Genomic DNA, 17,556 nt, shown 5'->3' with positions numbered 1-17,556 from the left:
AGCAATATAGCACTTGCTATACGTTTGCTCTTCCCTCAGTTCCCTTTAAGCTGGCTAGTGTTGGCTGGCTCAGTGCTGTAGAGGAGAAAGCCAGGCTTTCGCCAGAGAATCGGGTGCAGCAATCAGCATTAATGACACCCTCTGACAGCGAAAGCAGCCCAAATCTCCAGCAGCCAGATTTCAGCAATGGCTTTTCTCCACAGGGCACGTGGCGCTTCCCGAGCAGAGTGGAGAGCATCGCCTTCAGTAACGCATCCAGCACTGTCATCTGTCACTCAGCTGTCCCCTTCTTTACAGAGGGAAAACCACCCCCAGCCATTTATTTGAAAGAAATTTCCTACTGCCCTTGGAAGTAACTATATATGTACACACACACATACACGGCAAGTGTGTGTATGTGCATTGCTCAGACATCTGTTATGTTTTGGGGAGTCACTGCCTAGGTCCAAAGCAACAGGTCTGACAACAGAAACAGGTGAGGGTCTCAGTAGCAAAACTATTCCTTGACAGCAGGTCTGTGTTAATCGCCATATAGTTGAAGCTGGCAGTAAAGCTTTGGCTGTGAAAGAGTCAGAACAGAACTCAGTATAAAAAGGAACACACAAAACAACATATAGTTCTTTAATTGTTTTTTGAAAAATGATCATTACCAAACGTGTGTCTCAGTAGGGGAAAAAGATATGATAAGTATCACCTGTGAGGCCTTTGTTATTGAGTGCTGCCAATTACCACTTTTTTTCCAGCAAATGAGTTTCATATTCTGTTCAGCTTGGTTCTAGGAAGCTAGCAGGTTTATAAAAATGAAAAACAGAGTGCTCGGCTGGGACCTGATGAGCCTTTAGAAAAGGAAGTGCTCTTTCCGACTAGCAAGATGTTTCAGGCAGGTGCGATGGTTACTCTACTTCTGGTTACCCAAGTTTTTAGTAAGTGGAATTTTTTGTTCTTTTTTTTTTTTCTTTGCCCTCCCCCTTGCTTTTCATGCTGGCTGTTGCATCTTTACCTCACAAAACATTTGCAAATTCCAGCATGCCTGCGAGGTCCCATCTGGTAGCAGGACTTTGAACTTTGCCACCTCTGGCTGTTGAGAACATTCCGGTCTATTTTAAGCGGCAAAAGGCGGGTTGGATAAATTACAGGGAAGAGTCTCTTCTCTCTCACAGTGTTTTGTTGCTGCCTTTCAGGTAGAACCACACACCCTCCTTGTTTACCCTTCTGCTGCTCTTCCCTGCCACTTTGAAGTTCATTCTTCACGTACTTGGCCACAGCCTCCTTGAAAAGGAAGCAAACAGAGTGTTTTCCAGGGCTCCTCTTTGACTGCAGTAATCTCTTTCAGAAGCAGTGCCCCCAGAAATGAATGGTTGCAGTCATAAGGGTGAGCAGCCCTGGCCACACTTTAAAAGACACTCAGGCAAAGCCTCCTTTTGTCCTGTGCTCATGGTTCACCCCGTTGTCCTCGCCATCGTAGCCAGGGTTGGGGACTTTGTGAAAGATGTGGTGGCTTGTCGAGAGTGTTTGAACATTTGGCAGGGACTTCTGTCTCTTCCAGTTCTTGAGCAACTCTATTTGTGTCCTCTCAGGCTCTTACCCTCTGCCTCACCACCCATTCCTTATAATTTCTCTTTCTCCTAATTATCACTTCCATCCTCTCCCAGAGCCTGCCTAGTTCTGGTACAGCTGCTCAGGGCTGAGGATCAATGTGGCCTCTTCTGTCGGGGGTGGCTCCTGTAGAGGGGAACAGAAAATCTCTGTACTATTTCTGGAATAAATAGCACGGTGTTCTGACAAATCCATCCTGCTCGTGAGGTCTGGGACCTCTTTGCTTTCACAGTCTTGCTTTTTTGTAGTTATATCAGGATTATTTGAAATGCTCAGAAAGCACAGTGAGTGCGAGATGGCAAGGGAGATTGAAGGGGCATGGTGCATGCCGATGGAAAATCCAGCAGCAGCGTGGGCTGTTCAGGTGTTTGCAATGGAGGGGAAAGCAAGGCCTACTGAAGCTATTGGGCACCTGGGTCAGCTCTTCAAAATTAAGGATCTGAGCCCACATCCCAGATTAGTGGCTTGAAGAGGGGTTCAACCTGTTGTGCAAGAGTAGCTGGAGACAGACTAGAAGCTTGGCAATGTGCATGGTGGGTGGGCAAAGTGTGGTGTGATGGGGATGGATGTGGTGGTATCGTTTGGGCAGCTGGCAGTTGCTCAGCAGGCTTGTTCCAATAACTGAGGGAGCAGAAGAATGTTTCTGAATGCCCAAAAGTCGGTTCTTCCCAGTGGAAGCTCAGCCTCGGGAGACCTGGAGAGTTCCTCTGGCTTATGTGAAAGGATCCTCTGGTGCTGCAGTTCCTCACACCATCTTTACTATCAGGGAGTTGGTGATCAGGAACCGAATCCCATAACTCAGGAACTTGGTAAGTGGTCAGAAGTGGCAGGGGAAATGACAGAACAGGGAAGAAAGGAAAATAATCATTCCTAGAGACCTCTATGTTATGAGAATACCTACACTTTTTGTAAGACCTCTGAGCATACTATCTGCCTCATTTGCAGGCATAGAAATAGCACACAAGCCTTGAAAGCAGTTTGGGCCAGGTAATCTCCAGTTTGAATACTACCCAGCAACAGTTAGTTAGTTTAGTTATGTTAACAGACAGTGGTTGAAGAATGCAATGGAAGCTTTCGGGTGCTCCATTTCTGATATTCCCTGCTGTAGGGCTCTTCTCTGATGAGAGGTTTCACAGAAAGAGCATCTGGAAAACAGCACCGTGGCCTTTCTGTCAGAGTAAAAACTCAGAAAGGCCTTTTCTTAAAATGACATGCCCTTGCATTCATCAAGGGCTTGCTGCGTGCAGGTTTATCCTGTTATGGCAGAGAGACAAAGGATACAAAGAGCTCCTGATGGGTGTTAGCGATTTTAAAGATGCCCAATTTGTATGGGTCTTTTGGGCTGTATTGCTGAGAGACAATCATCCCTGCGTTCCCATTTCCACCTTTAGGGAAAAGGAGGCATAACGAGATTTCTTAAGAGTATGTTTAAGAAAGAACTGGAAGGGGATAGGGATAAGCAGATCTAGGACATTTTTAAGTCGCGTTCACAAAGTTACAGTTCAGATTGAGCTGGAAAGAACAACGACGGGAAGCAGCACAATGCCTTTAGGCACAGATGCACGCGCAAACACAGAGGTGACATGATGCACACTGCACTGGAGGGATGGGGAGCCTCACAGCACTGGTTACTCTAGGAGACAAAGCCAAGATGCCAAAAGGGAGGATAAATGCTCCCTTTAACGATGAAGGGGCTGTGAATACTGACAGCCTGCACGTGGCATTAAAAAATGATGCTCAGCTCCTTCCAAAGCCTGGCGAAGCTGGCTTCCCAACCAGTACACCTTCCTGCGAAATCTCGAGATTTCATTTTTATCTCCAGGGTGTCTAATTACCAGGGATTTCTTTGATCAAGCTAAAATATTCCAGAGGTAATAGATGGAGATGTTTATTGTTTGTGAAGCTGCACTGATTGCCTCATACTCGACTTGGGCATTGTGGAAGGATGGTGAGGGAGAAACTGTCCTCGGCCATTAACATAACAGAATTAAGATGGGCCACGAGTGCTGTGATTTAGAGCCCTGGGAGCAGCAGGTGGGGGTGCTTTTGCACATAGTGCCATACGTGAAGAGAGCATAAATATTTTTTGTGAGAGAATTTGGTCTGGTTGAAAGGGTCGCTCGTGCCAGATGGAGGTGGTGAATAGGAGTCAAACTGGGCCCCTTAGTTCCTAAGCAAAGCGGCATTTATGCTACTAAAATACAGCAGTAAACAAAGCCCGTGAAGGCTTGACAGTAACATTAGCGAATGGCTACAGTGAAATGACTGGGAAGAAGGGAAAAACAGCCCTGGCTATTTGCAGAGCAAGAGAAATGGAACCGGTTTTGACAGATCAGACGATGCAGCTCTGGGTCAGAAAAGCTTTGTCTTTCATTTTTGTGGCTGCGGATGAAAAATGGTGCCTTTGCATTGTAGCCGGAGAAATTCAGATTTTAACGAGCCTCTCTTTCTCACTGTCTCCCAATTAGGGGAAGCATATTTACAGCTAAATGCAAAAATAATAAATTGTATTTCATGGCTCTGAATCAGGGAAATCTGGATTGCTCAGAATAGCTACGATGTCGTTTTCACATTATGTAACCACGGAGGTGATTTTTTCAAGGTATATAAACAGAGCAGAAGCAACTGCTAGGCAAATAACATAATGAATGTCCCCCAGCTGCAAATCGTCCATAGGCAGGATAGTATTTTGTTAGAAATCCTGTGGCATTACCCGAAACCGTTGGGCAGAGGTTTTCCAGATGCAATGACTGTGTCGTTTTACTGGAAAAAAAAATAGCCTAGCCTTGAACCCTTGTGTTTTTGGTAACTGTTTTTCATTCAAGAGTTCAGAATGGTCCTACGGCAAGGATTTCACACGTGGTTGCAAGACGTCTAGAATGGGGGATTTGTGAAGGTTTAAGTTAACTTGGTGTTGGCTGATTGCACCGGCATACCTGACTCATGCGTGAAATCTCATATTCTGTTTGTCTTAAAGCTCGGCCCTGGCATTAGAAGTGGCTGGGAACTAATTGCAGAAATCCAGCTTCCTACTTCAAAGCCCATCTGATAAGCCTTTGCCCAGGGCCGGCAGGAGGGTTCTGCCAAGGCGCAGCTTGGAGGCTGGGATCTGCCAAGAGCACCTGATCTCCTCAGCTCCCTCGACAGCTAATGGTGAGAAATAAACCCCCTGGAGCTGGGCAGCTGGGAGCAGAAACCCAATTGCGGCACCTTCCAGGAATGAGAGTCATTGATTCTAGAGAGACTGAGGTAGGATTTTGCTTTGAATTACCTGGGAGAGGAGCCTGCCTCTCTCTCCTGATTACAAAGGCACTCTTCAGTATACAGCAAAGCCTTGCTGATGATCGGGCAAAAATGAGTTTTATGGATCGCTCTGCGTTATAGCTTCTAAGCCCGTGTAGTTGCCCAATTTCATCGCTCGATATAGATGTAAGCCTCGTGTGGAGGGAGAGGGAGGAGGGCTATGCTTTTCACTTATCAGTTTATCAGGAGCATGGAAAACTGATAGATATCTGACCTCTGTATTCAGGTACTTTTAGAATTGATGCTAACGGACCACAAACACATCTTCATTTTAATGTCGTGCATTGCACCTCAACTGGGAGCTGTGCTTCCCAGAGAAAGAGCAGCGGGGTAGCTGGAACCACGTGGAACTGCAGACAGATTGTGACCATAAAGGAGAAAAAAAGATGAAATAAGAGCACGGAGATTTCTATCTTCCTAGTAAATATTTATCTTGCGTGTTTAAAAAGGCTGGGAGCCACCCTTGCCTGCACCAGAATCCAGTTGTCACCCGCGGCTTTGCTAGTTCTGTAGGCAGCCTGCAAAGGGCTGGGGCAATGAGCTCTGTCAGGAGTGTGATTGGAAATGGTAATTGGAATTGAAAGGGGTATCTCCCAGGCTTCTTCCGAGTCCGTAATGCTCAGCTCCCGCTCAGAGACCCAAAATACCTCGCTTGTTTGTGCTCTAACCGGCAGCAATCGAAACCAGCGGGGGGCAGGGGAGGCCTCTGGAATAAATTGGCTGTCAAGGCAGTTCTGGTCTGGTTCAGATTCTACCGCCTCTGTGAAACGGGCTTGCTTCTGCAAGGTGCTCAGTTTATGGCACGGCAGGGGAGAAGCTTTGTGGATCATACCCTTTCCACATACATGTCAGGGTAGAAACTGCAGCTGTCCCCCACCCACAAGAAGAGCAAGGGAAGAGATGAAGGTTTACATTAAAAGAGTTTGAAAGTCTTCCCTAAGATCAGCTGATACAATGTACAAACTTCCTCACAAAGCTCCCAGTGGTACTCGGTTTTGCTTAGGATTAAAATATCTTCTGCCTTTTTTGTCTCTGGATGTTGTTTCTCACTATCATTTTCTTGCTCACAAATACAACAATCAACATATGCCATAAAAATCATGATGTGGCCGTAATCCAGTCCCCGAAGGGGTGAGAATTCAACTATTTGGACTCGGAAGGAAGGGGAAAACGCAGATCAAGCCACTAGTGTTCTTCTGACAATATTTGTGGCCCTGAACCTTGTGAAAAGTCATCTTGCCGATTTGCTGCTGCTGTTGTAGCCCCCTTCCTGGCCTCAGCTTTTGGTATTGAGGGCCCTCGACGCCTTCCACTCTTCCCTGCACCAGCAGCCCCAATTAGCACATGCGTGCACATGCACACCCAAACACGCACATGCATGCTCAAGGTGCTGGGGCTTTAATTAGGCTCTGTCTTCAGCTAGCTTCGTGCCAATAATCCTTTGCACCTGTCAGCTGCATGAGAGGTTTCTGAAATTGAAAACGAGAAACCTTTCGGCAGCGCAGGGAAGCCAGGCATGCCGGCTAGTTAAGGGGAGATCTTGGGATAGGGCTGGGGAGCTCCACGCAGGCGTCTTTAGAAGCTGCCAGCCGCCGCGGTATCTCTAGCTGTTAGAGAAGCTGGGAGCCCAGACACAACCTGTCACATCGCATCTGCTTTATTTGGTTAGTAGACGGTGTTTGAGAGGAGGTGAAGCCTGATTCAGAGGCATCAGCTGCCAGTCGAAGCGCGCTGGTGTTCAGCGAGGAGCCCGGATTCCCACAGCAGACGTCTGAGTGTCTCGGTGGGAAACGCTGCGTTCGGCGTGGGCCGTGCTTGCGGCGGGGCGATTATTTTCCCAAAATGTTGTTTTTCATACAGCTGTTTCCCCCAAGCTAATGGAAAAGGAGCACAAATGAGATCTTCCTCGATTCAGGAGTGCTTTGATGGCTGCCCAGATTTCATGGTGAGTTTGCTCGAAGGAATCAGGCAGATTTCAAACGTTACCATCTCAGCCTCGTGCTTGGCAAATTCCTGGTGTGTGCACATGCTTCCACAGTGGAGTCACATGGGCTTACCCTCTGCACAAGCAAAGAAGAGCCCTGGGCTCTTGTGTAAGAAACCCCAGGAGAAAACCAAGCACCTTCTCCTCAGTTCCCGGGAGGAGCATCAGGGATCAAACATGCGCGTGAAGTGGCCATCACCGACATTCGCTGACATGCCAAGTTCACCATCGCAGGCATTTTCAGGCGTTGTGTGTGTTTGTGTGGGGTGGTGATTTACACCGGGGGGAAGAGGTGGAACTGGTGATGTGACAGCCCACAGAAGGGTTTCTGCCATACAAGTAAGATCTATTGAAAGGATGAGTGACATCTCTCTGACTGTAGTCATCCATCACCCTTTCCCCCACATTCACTGAAATGGTGAACCGAGCTTTCTGGTGGCTGCTTTTTGTTGGTTTCTGTATTTGCTGACTCCTTGTTTTGGCATTTTGATGCTTAATAGAACTGCAGGGAGCGCGCTGGAAGTTGCCTGTGAGAGCATTGCTGTCACAGGGAGCATGGGGGAGACTAGCGGCTCCATGAGGGTATGTCAGCTTGCAGGTAAAACTTCAGTGGTAAATACGTGTTTAGGGACAAAAAACAACAACAACAACAACAAAAAAAAAGTAGACCTGTACTGAAAAGGGACAGACTTTGGATGTGGGACTTTGAATGTTTATATCTGTTACTGAGGTGGTAAATGGTTTGTGCTCAAAAGGAAAGCATTTATGAAACATTCCAGTCCTTGCTACTCTTGGTTGTCTCGTAATAGCAGCCCGAAAGTCTCTATTGCTAAGCGACTAGTAGCTTGACATCCTGGCATTGAACTGCGGGATAGGTGCAACAGGCTTACAGTGGCTGCAAAAGACAAGCAGCACCGTGGTGGAAATCAGCGAAAAATGGGCTTCTGAGCACTCTGAATGGCAGAACATGAGGAGAACTGTGTATGAAACTGCAAAAAACTTTTTTTCCTTAATTTCAAATATTGTTAGGAGATTGAATCTAAGTTTCCAGGCAAGCCTGAGGCAGAATAGATAAAAACGTTGAGTTTCAGCAATAAAATGCATTTTCCCACATTCAAATTTTATTTTGCATCTGACCAGTATACCACCAGTATATATGAACTCTCACAGTATCTATTTTTATTCTGCTGGCTGTGGGAAAGGAATTCGCAGGGAGCTTTGTGCTGTTTCACATGTCCCTGAGTTAGAGATAATGAGGAAAACAGCGGTAGAACCAAAAACTTGAGCAAGGTCAAGATAAAGTAAATTGGCTAGTGTTAAAGATGAGCTTTGGGCAGTGGCCAATTGCTGGCTGGCTCAAGGCGCGTGTCTGAGGGTCTCTAACCAATTGTAAGACAGATTCGGGCACGTGGACAGCGTGTGGGGCTACGGGGAAAGTATATGTAGTAGTGAAAAAGGGCAATAAACGTCTCCTGTTCAAGAGCCATCAGGAGTCCGTGTCTTGCATCCCTTCAGCTGGCTGGAGAAACTTGAGTGTGATTAGGTCCCTGTCACATGTAGCTGTTTATGAGCAGAAGGGCTCCTTCAAAAATGATGAGAGGAAGGACGGCAAGGAGGCAGAAGCCCGCACTATGATGGGGTTTGAAAAACGTTAGTTAGGAACGAGTGCAGATGACCACAAATATTTGAGCAATTATTTTCAAACCATGTTCCTCCCCCTATATCCTCTGTCCTTTTCTTTAACAGCTGCCTCGATGCAGCAGCAGAGTCTGCAAAGATAAAAGCATGCCAGAAGAGAGAGAAAGAGAGAGAGAGAGAGAAAGAAAGAAAAAAAAATACACACACACTGGGCATACAGAAGGTGAGAATTATACATTCATTATGTACTTAAGTATAATTTTTTCTCCTGTGGCTTACAGGGATGCAAGAGGAGGAGGAAGCTTCTGCAGAGCCAATGAAAGTTGAACTCACATGCAAAGCCGCAGAAGTTTCAAGTAATGACGGTAAGTTGTTCTAATAGTTTAGTTGTCCTAAACTGAATGCATAGCATAGCTTTCTAGTGTTTGCCTGTACATCTCCTACCCCAAAAAAAGAGTTTTATAATCCCTTCAACCAAGTCCTCAGGGAGTTTATGCGATGTCTACTGTCACCTGTTAGAGAGTTATGCAAGTTCATGCAATCATGCCAGCTTGGCCTCTGAGGTCTACAGCCACGTTCCCAGTGGCCCATCAAGACACAGCGGAGTATGTTTCTCATAAAACGGAGCCCCCAGGACTTCTTGGAAATCTGGTGGAAGTACCTTTCGGTGCCATACCCCCGCCTCGCTATCAACTCCATTTATCCGGTCAGTTGGTACATTCAATCTGTGTACCTTGTAACTCAACAGTAGTTTAGGCCTGTGAGAATTTTGGTTCAGAGGTTGATTTGGCCAGGATGTATCTGGTTTTGGAGAGTAGTCAGAAAGGAATAGTTCGGAAAATTTCTGAGTTAGTGCCTGTCTATGTCAAGGGGTACTCATGTGCTGACCTCTAATCGACGTCAGGCTCCGTCCAGCTCCAAGCTGACTTCCTTTCTTCTCTTCTTCCTTGGAGTCCCAGCGTAGCTCAGTCTGGTAGAAAAGAGAAGTTCTCTCCCTAGAGCATGTACTGCTAATAGTACTATGACGATTTGTGACCTGGCAGCGGTTCTGGTTGGGTTTGTGAACATTAGTAGCCCGAGTCTCCTGACTTGGAGCTTGATGAAATTGTTCTGGTCGATGCCTTCAGTAAGCAGGTGACCTAGTTGTCTGGACAAGTCCCGGCAAGGTCTGAGTACCAGGACTCTGCTCCAGCCCTGCAGCGCGTGAACAAGAAAATGGCCTTCTGTGCTCTTCCTGGGTGTAAAGAAACACTGGACGGGATCAGAGCCCTGGCGCTTAGACTTTGGTGAGGCCAACCATTTACCACCCTCGTAGATGCACTCTTATAGCTGAACAGAACTACGTCAGGGACTCTTTGGGTGCTCTTTGGGGACTCCAAAAAGCAATGTTCTTAAAATTGCGCTTTCCAATCACCGTCTTGTTATCGCAAAGTAATCCCCTGTCTGTAGTGAAGACTGATTCCGAATCCACTCTTGAACCTCTTTGGCATTTACATAATACCAATTGAAAGTGTACTTTTTTAGATCTCTAAGATAGAAATATGACTATAAGAATGTGATAGTGATTTTTCTTATGTAAAGAATTGAATGCTGATTTCCTTTCTCTGATGTCAGATCATGCTGCAGCATTTGAAGTGGCGGCTGATGCTGATACTGGCCTGTAGAGGAGCTTTTGCAGTTTTAGGGAATGGAAGCATGCCTAATGGGTTTTGTTGCATTTGTTTTGTAAATAGTGGAGATTATGCTTTCGATAGTAAGTGTGCCAAATAAAGCCAAAACAGCTTTCTCTCCTCATCCCCTGAAAACAGACCAGCCAAAAAATCCATAGTCACATTACGTTGCTTTAATTTCTGATCCCTGGAGTGGCCTGGGCTACAGAAAACAAATCCAAATTTATCAGAGGAGTATCTGTAGGAATTTCCCTCTGGAAAGAGGAGTGATCACACAGTTATCGTGATGCGCGCTGCAGTGCAGCACAGCAGGTTCAGCAGATGGCCTCTGAAATGCCGATCTTTGTAGGTTTCTTTGTTTCCATTCTCACTCATCTTGTAAGATCTTCTACACATAGCTCATCTTGTAACTTCCTTTTCTGCAAACTTCCTGTTACATTAAATGATGGGAAAAGCGTGTTTACTCAAGCTGCAGAGAAGTACTCTGCTCTCAGGGGAAGCCTTTACTCCTCCACAGCTTAACTTGCTCTCGGGATGGTAGCAGAAGGTTGTTTTTCATGTGGTCATACAGTACACATTCAAAAAACTATCACGTGGTAAAAATAAAAAAAAAAAATAAAAAAAAAGAAAAGAAAATGGAGGAAAGATCTAACTCCTCACACTCTATGTGAAGGGTGAAGTTCCACTGTAAAAGCCCCCACATTTCTAAATGGGCTTGGGTACATTTGCAAAACCTAATAAGTTTCCCTTTGACAGTCGTTGTTATGTAAACTGCCTGTTTTTTCTCTGGACCCCTTCTATCAGTCCCGAGCGAGCTCATCGCTCTGCAGCTGAATGCCCAAGAGCGTATCACCAGGTACCCCTTGGCAGCCCAGCTCTGTTTTTTAATCCTGTGTTCTGTGTCACAGGACAAAGAACTCTATAAATGCAATGTTTAGAGAGATTAGGTAGATCTCAACATTGGTCTGTCTAGTGAGCGGGGATGTAATGTAATGTAGTGATATATTTCAGAAATTCCTGGTCTCAGAAAGTTGGCTGTGATTGTCCGTTGGGAAAGCTGCCTGATGGGCCAGGGCCGGGGGTGCACATAAGCCTGAGTGTGCACATATAGACAGAGATGCAGGTTGCTGCTGGCGATGTACCGGTTGCTGTCGGCAACCGCAGCAAAGATCCCTGGTAATTAAATTTCTTGTACCCAGGACAGAGTTGCCAGTTAGTATTTTTAATGATGACAAAACCCACCGTTGGCGATGGGTTGCCCATTCGCAGAGAAACACCACCTGGGAAATTTTTTCTCTTCCACCAAAGCCGTGAAGATTACTAAGGTCGCTGTTAATTTCCAGCTGGTATTAGGTGGCTCGAGCTCTTTACTCCTTTAATAATGGAGTTCCTTGCTTGCCTTTTTTATTCTGAGCATGTGGAGCACTGTGTCTTGACTTGCTGACACAATAGGAGAAAAGGAAATGAGGCAGTGAGATCAAAAGAGGCATCAAACCCAAAACTTGAGCTCCTTTCTTAAGCCGCCACGAGCCGATGAGCTCGGCACCTGTACCCCAACCTTCCGTGGCTGACAGGAGCAATATAAAAGCAAGATCTCAGCAGCTAACGCTGCCACGCATTTCTGTTGTAGAGGCAGTACCCAAGAAAAAAGTAACTACCGAGTAAACAGGTGCACAGCTTTCATCGCGGCACAGCAGGTTCGATTCAAAATAGGTAATTTGCTTTCCTGAGCAGTCGGGAGTTACAGCTGAACGTGCTATCACAGAGCTATATAGGTGGAAAGGGAAACATTGTTCAGGAGCAGCTGAAGAAAGAGGTTACGTTTGCAGGAGTCTGACAGAGCTCCTATTTAAATCAACACAGTCATACTTTTTGTCCTCTGCTGCCTGGGTCTACAGGGTAATATCCTCTGGGGGGAAACAGGCTGTCTCTCTTGGATGACTCTATGCTTAGTTTTCCAGTCTCCCATTTACCCGTCTTCTCTGCTTAGATGCTGCGCTGTGATGCCCAACTACCTGACCTTTAAGCATGTAGTTGTCCCACAGGGTAGAGGCAGGATGCTGCAAAAGCACATCCACCCCTTCAGCTGCCGGGCTCTGGCGAGTGCGAACCATGTGCCAGGGTATTTTATTGTCCTCTTGCGGGGAGCTTGCTTGCTTTTGAGGGGAAGCCATTCCCCAGGCTTCACTTGAGAGCTGTTAAGCAGCTTGATGGATGGAGAGAGGAGAAGCGGACAGGCCCTCCCCTGCAGGCAAGAATTGAATCAGAAAACAGATAGGAAGAGTGCAGAGAGATGTCCATTTCCATCACACAGAAATGTCTGCTCCTGCTGTAGAAAGCCCTGCACAAAGGTGCGGAAGGGGCAGCGGGTAAAACTGAGCGTAGGTGATGGGCAGCCTCTTGGAACTGGAGCGCTTCGCTGAGCTGGTGGCCGTTGTAGCACATTAGTGTTGGCGCAGAAGACTGCTGACATAAGGTGGCCGTTTAGCACCTCTAAAAATGTTGGGGAAGCAGTAAGAAGGCCATTATGGGCTTGCGACGTGATCGAGCGTAGCGCACCTGGGGCTAACCTGCTGGGAGGCAGCAAGGGTGGCGAGTCACATCCCTTCATACCCAGTGGCAGTCCTTCCATCTGCCCTTGTGGTAGGCTCTTCACGGCTGCGTTGTTTTTGGCCTAACCATAAAGGATTATGTCGGAGGCATCGTAGTGACATATGTTGTTAGGGCAAACCCAGGAGTCTGCAGAAGCGTATCCTTCAGTTAGATCTTCCTGTCCCTGTTGGCGTTCATGCGGGGAGCTGAGTTCAGTCAGTGATGATGTCCTGGTTTCAGTTAGGACAGAGTTAATTTTCCTCCTAGTAGCTGGCAGGGTGCTATGTTTTGGATTAGGATGAGAAGAGCGCTGATAACATGCTGATGTTTTAATTGTTGTAGAGCAGTGCTTACACCAAGCCAAGGACTTTTCAGCTTCTCGCTCTGTCCTGCTAGCGAGCAGGCTAGGGATGCAGCAGGAGCTGGGAGGGGACAGACCCAGGACAGCTGACCCAAACTGGCCAAAGGGGTATTCCATACCACCTGACGTCATGCTGAACAATATATAGGGGTGGCTAGCCGGGGTGGAGGGGGGGGGGCCGGCTGCTCGGGGATAGGCTGGGCATCGGTCAGCGGGTGGTGAGCAATTGCATTGTGCATCACTTGTTTCGTACACATTATTATTAGTAATACTATTATCATTACTATTGTTATTATTATTGTTATTATTATTTTCCTGTCTTAATAAACTGTCTTTGTCTCAACTCACAGGCTTCACTTTCCCATTTCTCTCCCCCATCCCAGAGAGGGAGGGGGGAGGGTGAGCGAACGGCTGTGTGGTGTTTAGCTGCCGGCCGGGTTAAACCACAACAGACGTGTAGAGAAAAGCTGATAGGGAAACACGTTGGCAGTAAGGCGCCGGTGAGCACACACGCTGGTTTCTATCAGCACTGGCCTTACGGGATGCCCAGCTGTGGTTTCTGCCGTGGAGCAGTGGGACTCAGTGTTTCCTTCTGCCCTCCCACTGGCTGCAGGTGTCGGAGCTCCTCCAGGGCTCCCCTGGGCATTTGCGTTGCCCTCAAAGAGGTCCTGAGCGGTTTCTGACCCACCAACCGCAATGCAACATGCTGTCTGCGGCAGCTGGGCCGACTGCTCATAGCCGTAGAATGGGAAAGAGTGGGAAGGAGGCGTGCTCATTCAGCATGCCGGCAGAGCTTTGCCTCGGGTTGCAAAGGAAGCTTTTGTTTTGAGAAAGATCTTGGAGAAACATGAGCAAAGCCTGATGGCACTTTCAGAAAACCAAGCCAGTGAAACTGGCCAACTTCATAAGGCTGAGAAAGGCTGCCGTCATCAGTATGCAGCGGCCTTCCCGTAAGGATTTTTTATTAAGTATCTGGCCTTTGCCATGCAACACACAGAAGGAACGTGACGTCGCTCAATGCGGTGTGTGTCAGAGCTCCGTAATCGGGAGCGGATGCTTTCCTTGTTATTCACTGCATCCATCCAGGAAGCCGTTACGGGATGCATTCTGCGTATGGATGATGAATAATTTACAAATAATCCATCAAAGTCCTAACAGGTGTGTTGATGGGATATCAATTTGGGAAGAGGTCATACTGCCTGGCTGGAAGTAGCTCCTAACTGTTGGCCCTTCGTTTCCCCTTGCCTTCTCTTAGTTTCCGAATCTTCCATTCAGGTGTGAGGGTTTTCCCTGACCCGCACATCAAATGACTTGTAATCCACAGCTGAGGCCACATCATAAAGCAAGGTTAAAAACAGAAAACAACTGCAAACAACCTTGTTTGAGTTCATTCCAGAACAAATACCAAATGCTCCTTCTGAAGCACGTGCTGAAGGAGCCCTCTTGTATGTGCACGTAGCCTAGTGAGGACCGTTCAGATGTGCCTTATCATGTAGATGTCATTTTGGACAAAGATTGTACTGAAATGGACTTAAGCCTTCTCACATTGTAGTACTTCTGTATGGAAATAGAAGGTTGTCTGTGTAAACTGATCGTAGGCAAGTAAATGAGTATGTGTAGGAAGATCATGCGGTTGCCCCTGTCTGCTCTCTCAGGCTCCTGCCGTTTGCAGTTCAAGAACAGCTGGAGGCAGAGCCAGTTTCTCTGTAATTAGAGATGGATCCACATCTGGTCCATGGTGTGGTCCGCGTCCCACTGGGGACGTTGTCAAAAGCCCGCGGACATTCAAATCAAAGATTTTGCTATCTCAGCCGAAGGCTCCACACAGGGAATCCTTTTTTTGCTCCTTGTGCAGGGAAGCTGAGGGATCCGCAGGCCTCGTTAGCATGGCTGATGTGAAAAATCTCCCTGTCAGATGCCAAAGGAACAATTGCGCATCTGTACAACCCCCTTGCTGCAGCATGGTGACATGGCAGCAGTGACGGGCAAGGGTTGAGTCTGTATTTCCTGGCAAAACTCTAAATTGCCTTTTGGAGGGTCCTATGTCTCTGTCGGTGGCCTGCAGAGACCAAGGAGGGTCAGTAAGCTCTTGAGCTGGGCACCTCTGCTAGGTGCCAGAGTGAAACTTTGGGCTAGGAGGGGTTATTACTCAATGGGATAAACTGAATGAGTATGGTGGCTAGCATGTGACAACTGTCCTGTTTTGTTTTCAGCTGAAATGAATAGCCAAGGTGAGAGCAAGAAGGATCCCACAGAAAGCGTGCCAGAAGCGTAACCAACAGGTAAGATGTTTACGGCTGTTTTCCCCCCAGCTTTCCATTCCAGTTCTACTTGAACACTTGCTCAGGAAATGACCTCAATTTAAGTTAAGAGTTCACCAGAAAGAAAAATAAAAAGCAAGATGGTGCTCCAAAGGAAAGAATTTGGCTCACAGGGCTTCCCGTGTGCAAAAAGATAAAAATAACTAGTAGGTTGGATTTGTCAAGTAGATATCATAGTAGCATTCTGCAGCGGTAATGGATTTTGACAGTGCCTGGTCTTAGATTGTCAGAAGGTGGGACAGCACTGAGATAAGCAACAGAAGAGTAAGCGAGCGAATGGTTGTTGGCATCGCTTAGGAAAAGGACAGGTAGCCTATACTGGTTGATACAGAGTTCAGTTGCGTACGGTCTGTGTTCTGGGAAGAACAGGTTCGCATCACGAGGGCTTTATTGCCCTCGGCTCTGCGATGTCTTACATCGCTTGTAGCTATGCTGCTGTAAAAACGAGGCCAAGGCAGAGAGCTGCTCTCTGGAGCCATGCAGATTCTTGAAGCTTTACTGTTTTACACACTGAATGACGGTGGGTGCTAGCACAAGAGCATGCTACAGCGGTTATCACCACCGTGACATTTGTTATGGGTGTAAATGGCCTCGCCCTTAGGTTAAAAAGAGCTGTGAGGTAGGGAGACAAAAGTCCTGGGTGCACCCTCAACTACCAGAAGCGGTTGCGATTTCTCTCTCAGAAGTAGAATTTCCAAGCGTTCATACGCAACCCTCCCTCAGTGCAGGGCAACGGCAAGCTGTCGATATCATATACAATGAGGTGTGTTATTTATGCTCAGAATAGGATTTCGTGTAGCTCAGGACCTGATATAGAAGCTTTGCAACAGTGGCAGCTGTCTCAGTGAGATTTAAAATAGAAGGCCCTATTAGCGAGCCTACCCCCTTGTCCTTGTCAGCGTTTTGACAGCGTGCTGCCGTACCGCCGGAGCGAGAAATACAGCTGACGAGGTTGCAGTGAAAACGTTCAGAGGCGAAACGAGAAGGCGCCCTCACAATTAAAATACAGCTTCTGCAGCTCTTCCTTCCCCTTTCCCGAGCCTCTGTTTGCATGGTCTGTTAGGGAGAAGGACAAGAAACCAATGAAATCCTCACTGTTAAAAATGCATTGAAAGGGTAATACCCTTGCATTGACTTAAGAAAAAAGTATCTGCTGATTTCTGTTAGAGACCTGGTGATGAGGAAGCAGGGGAGAGGAAAATAAAGAAAGGATAGTTTGGGGCAGGAAAAGTCGCTTTGCACACAGCCCAAGAAAAACAGGCAGGTTCCCATCTTGAAACAGGCAGGAAACAGCAGACGGGCGATGGCTCGTGCGGACCAAAGAAAGGCCTCACCGACGCTTTCTGCCTCATCCCTCGTGGAGGCAAATTATTGCCTTGAACTCACAAGGGAATAAATGTGGATGGCAGGAGGAGGCCCCAGTTCCCCGAGTAGTGCCAGGACTGAGCTCTGGCACAGGAGTCAGAAGGTTAGCCGAGCCCAGCCAGCAAGCTGGTGTGATATGCTGCAAGTGAGGGAGGGAACATGTTCTGGCAGTTCACGGAATAGATGCAGGCTACAGACCGTAGGTCACGGTACTGCCGAAACAGGCACCAAGCTGGCTGGGTCTCCCTCGGCGAGAGAGAGAGGAGCTGTGCCAATGAGAGGTGCTGCAGAGGGAGCCATAGATGTTACGTACATGTATATACTGGGCAATGTGCATGTGCTCTCGGCACATGGTGGATAGCGGAAAGTTAGGCCGCCGCGCTAGAAAGATGAGATGTGGGTCCCGTGCAGCCTTGCTAACTGATGCCTTTTTTCTTTCTTTCTCTGTTGTCTGCTGCGATGAACAGGAAGGATGCAGGAGATGAGAGACCAGACAAAACCCGAAGGGCAGGTGTCGACACCCTACGGCATCGTCCTTGGCAGAAAAGAGCAAGCGGAGGTGCTCCGCGGGTTGGGAGGGAGGGAGCTTTGGGGAAGTGACTCTTTGCTTTAATTTCTCTTTGTCCTTCATCGCGTTTTGTTCTGTAAACCTGTTGGAAAGACACAACTTCCCAGGTCTAACGCTGTTTTGCAACTATCCCTGCAATTACAATAGTTTCTTCTGAA

The 17,556-nt window shown here is 47.3% G+C and overlaps 1 protein-coding gene across 3 annotated transcripts in view; it reads left to right on the top strand.

Moving 5' to 3' along the window:
* Positions 1–17,556, top strand: part of MACROD2 (mono-ADP ribosylhydrolase 2) — an 861,378-nt gene extending 843,822 nt beyond the window's left edge. For all 3 annotated transcript variants that reach the window (XM_040553148.1, XM_040553147.1, XM_040553146.1), the window contains 3 exons: positions 8,803–8,886; positions 15,358–15,426; positions 17,298–17,556. In XM_040553148.1, coding sequence (XP_040409082.1) covers positions 8,803–8,886; positions 15,358–15,419 — 146 coding nt within the window. In that variant the 3' untranslated portion in view covers positions 15,420–15,426; positions 17,298–17,556. The remainder of the gene's footprint in view (positions 1–8,802; positions 8,887–15,357; positions 15,427–17,297) is intronic.

This window comes from Cygnus olor, chromosome 3 (assembly GCF_009769625.2).
Source record: "Cygnus olor isolate bCygOlo1 chromosome 3, bCygOlo1.pri.v2, whole genome shotgun sequence".
In the NCBI taxonomy this organism is placed as follows: domain Eukaryota; kingdom Metazoa; phylum Chordata; class Aves; order Anseriformes; family Anatidae; genus Cygnus; species Cygnus olor.
Note: the sequence above shows the minus strand (reverse complement) of the source record. Positions and strands in the feature narration are given on the sequence as shown.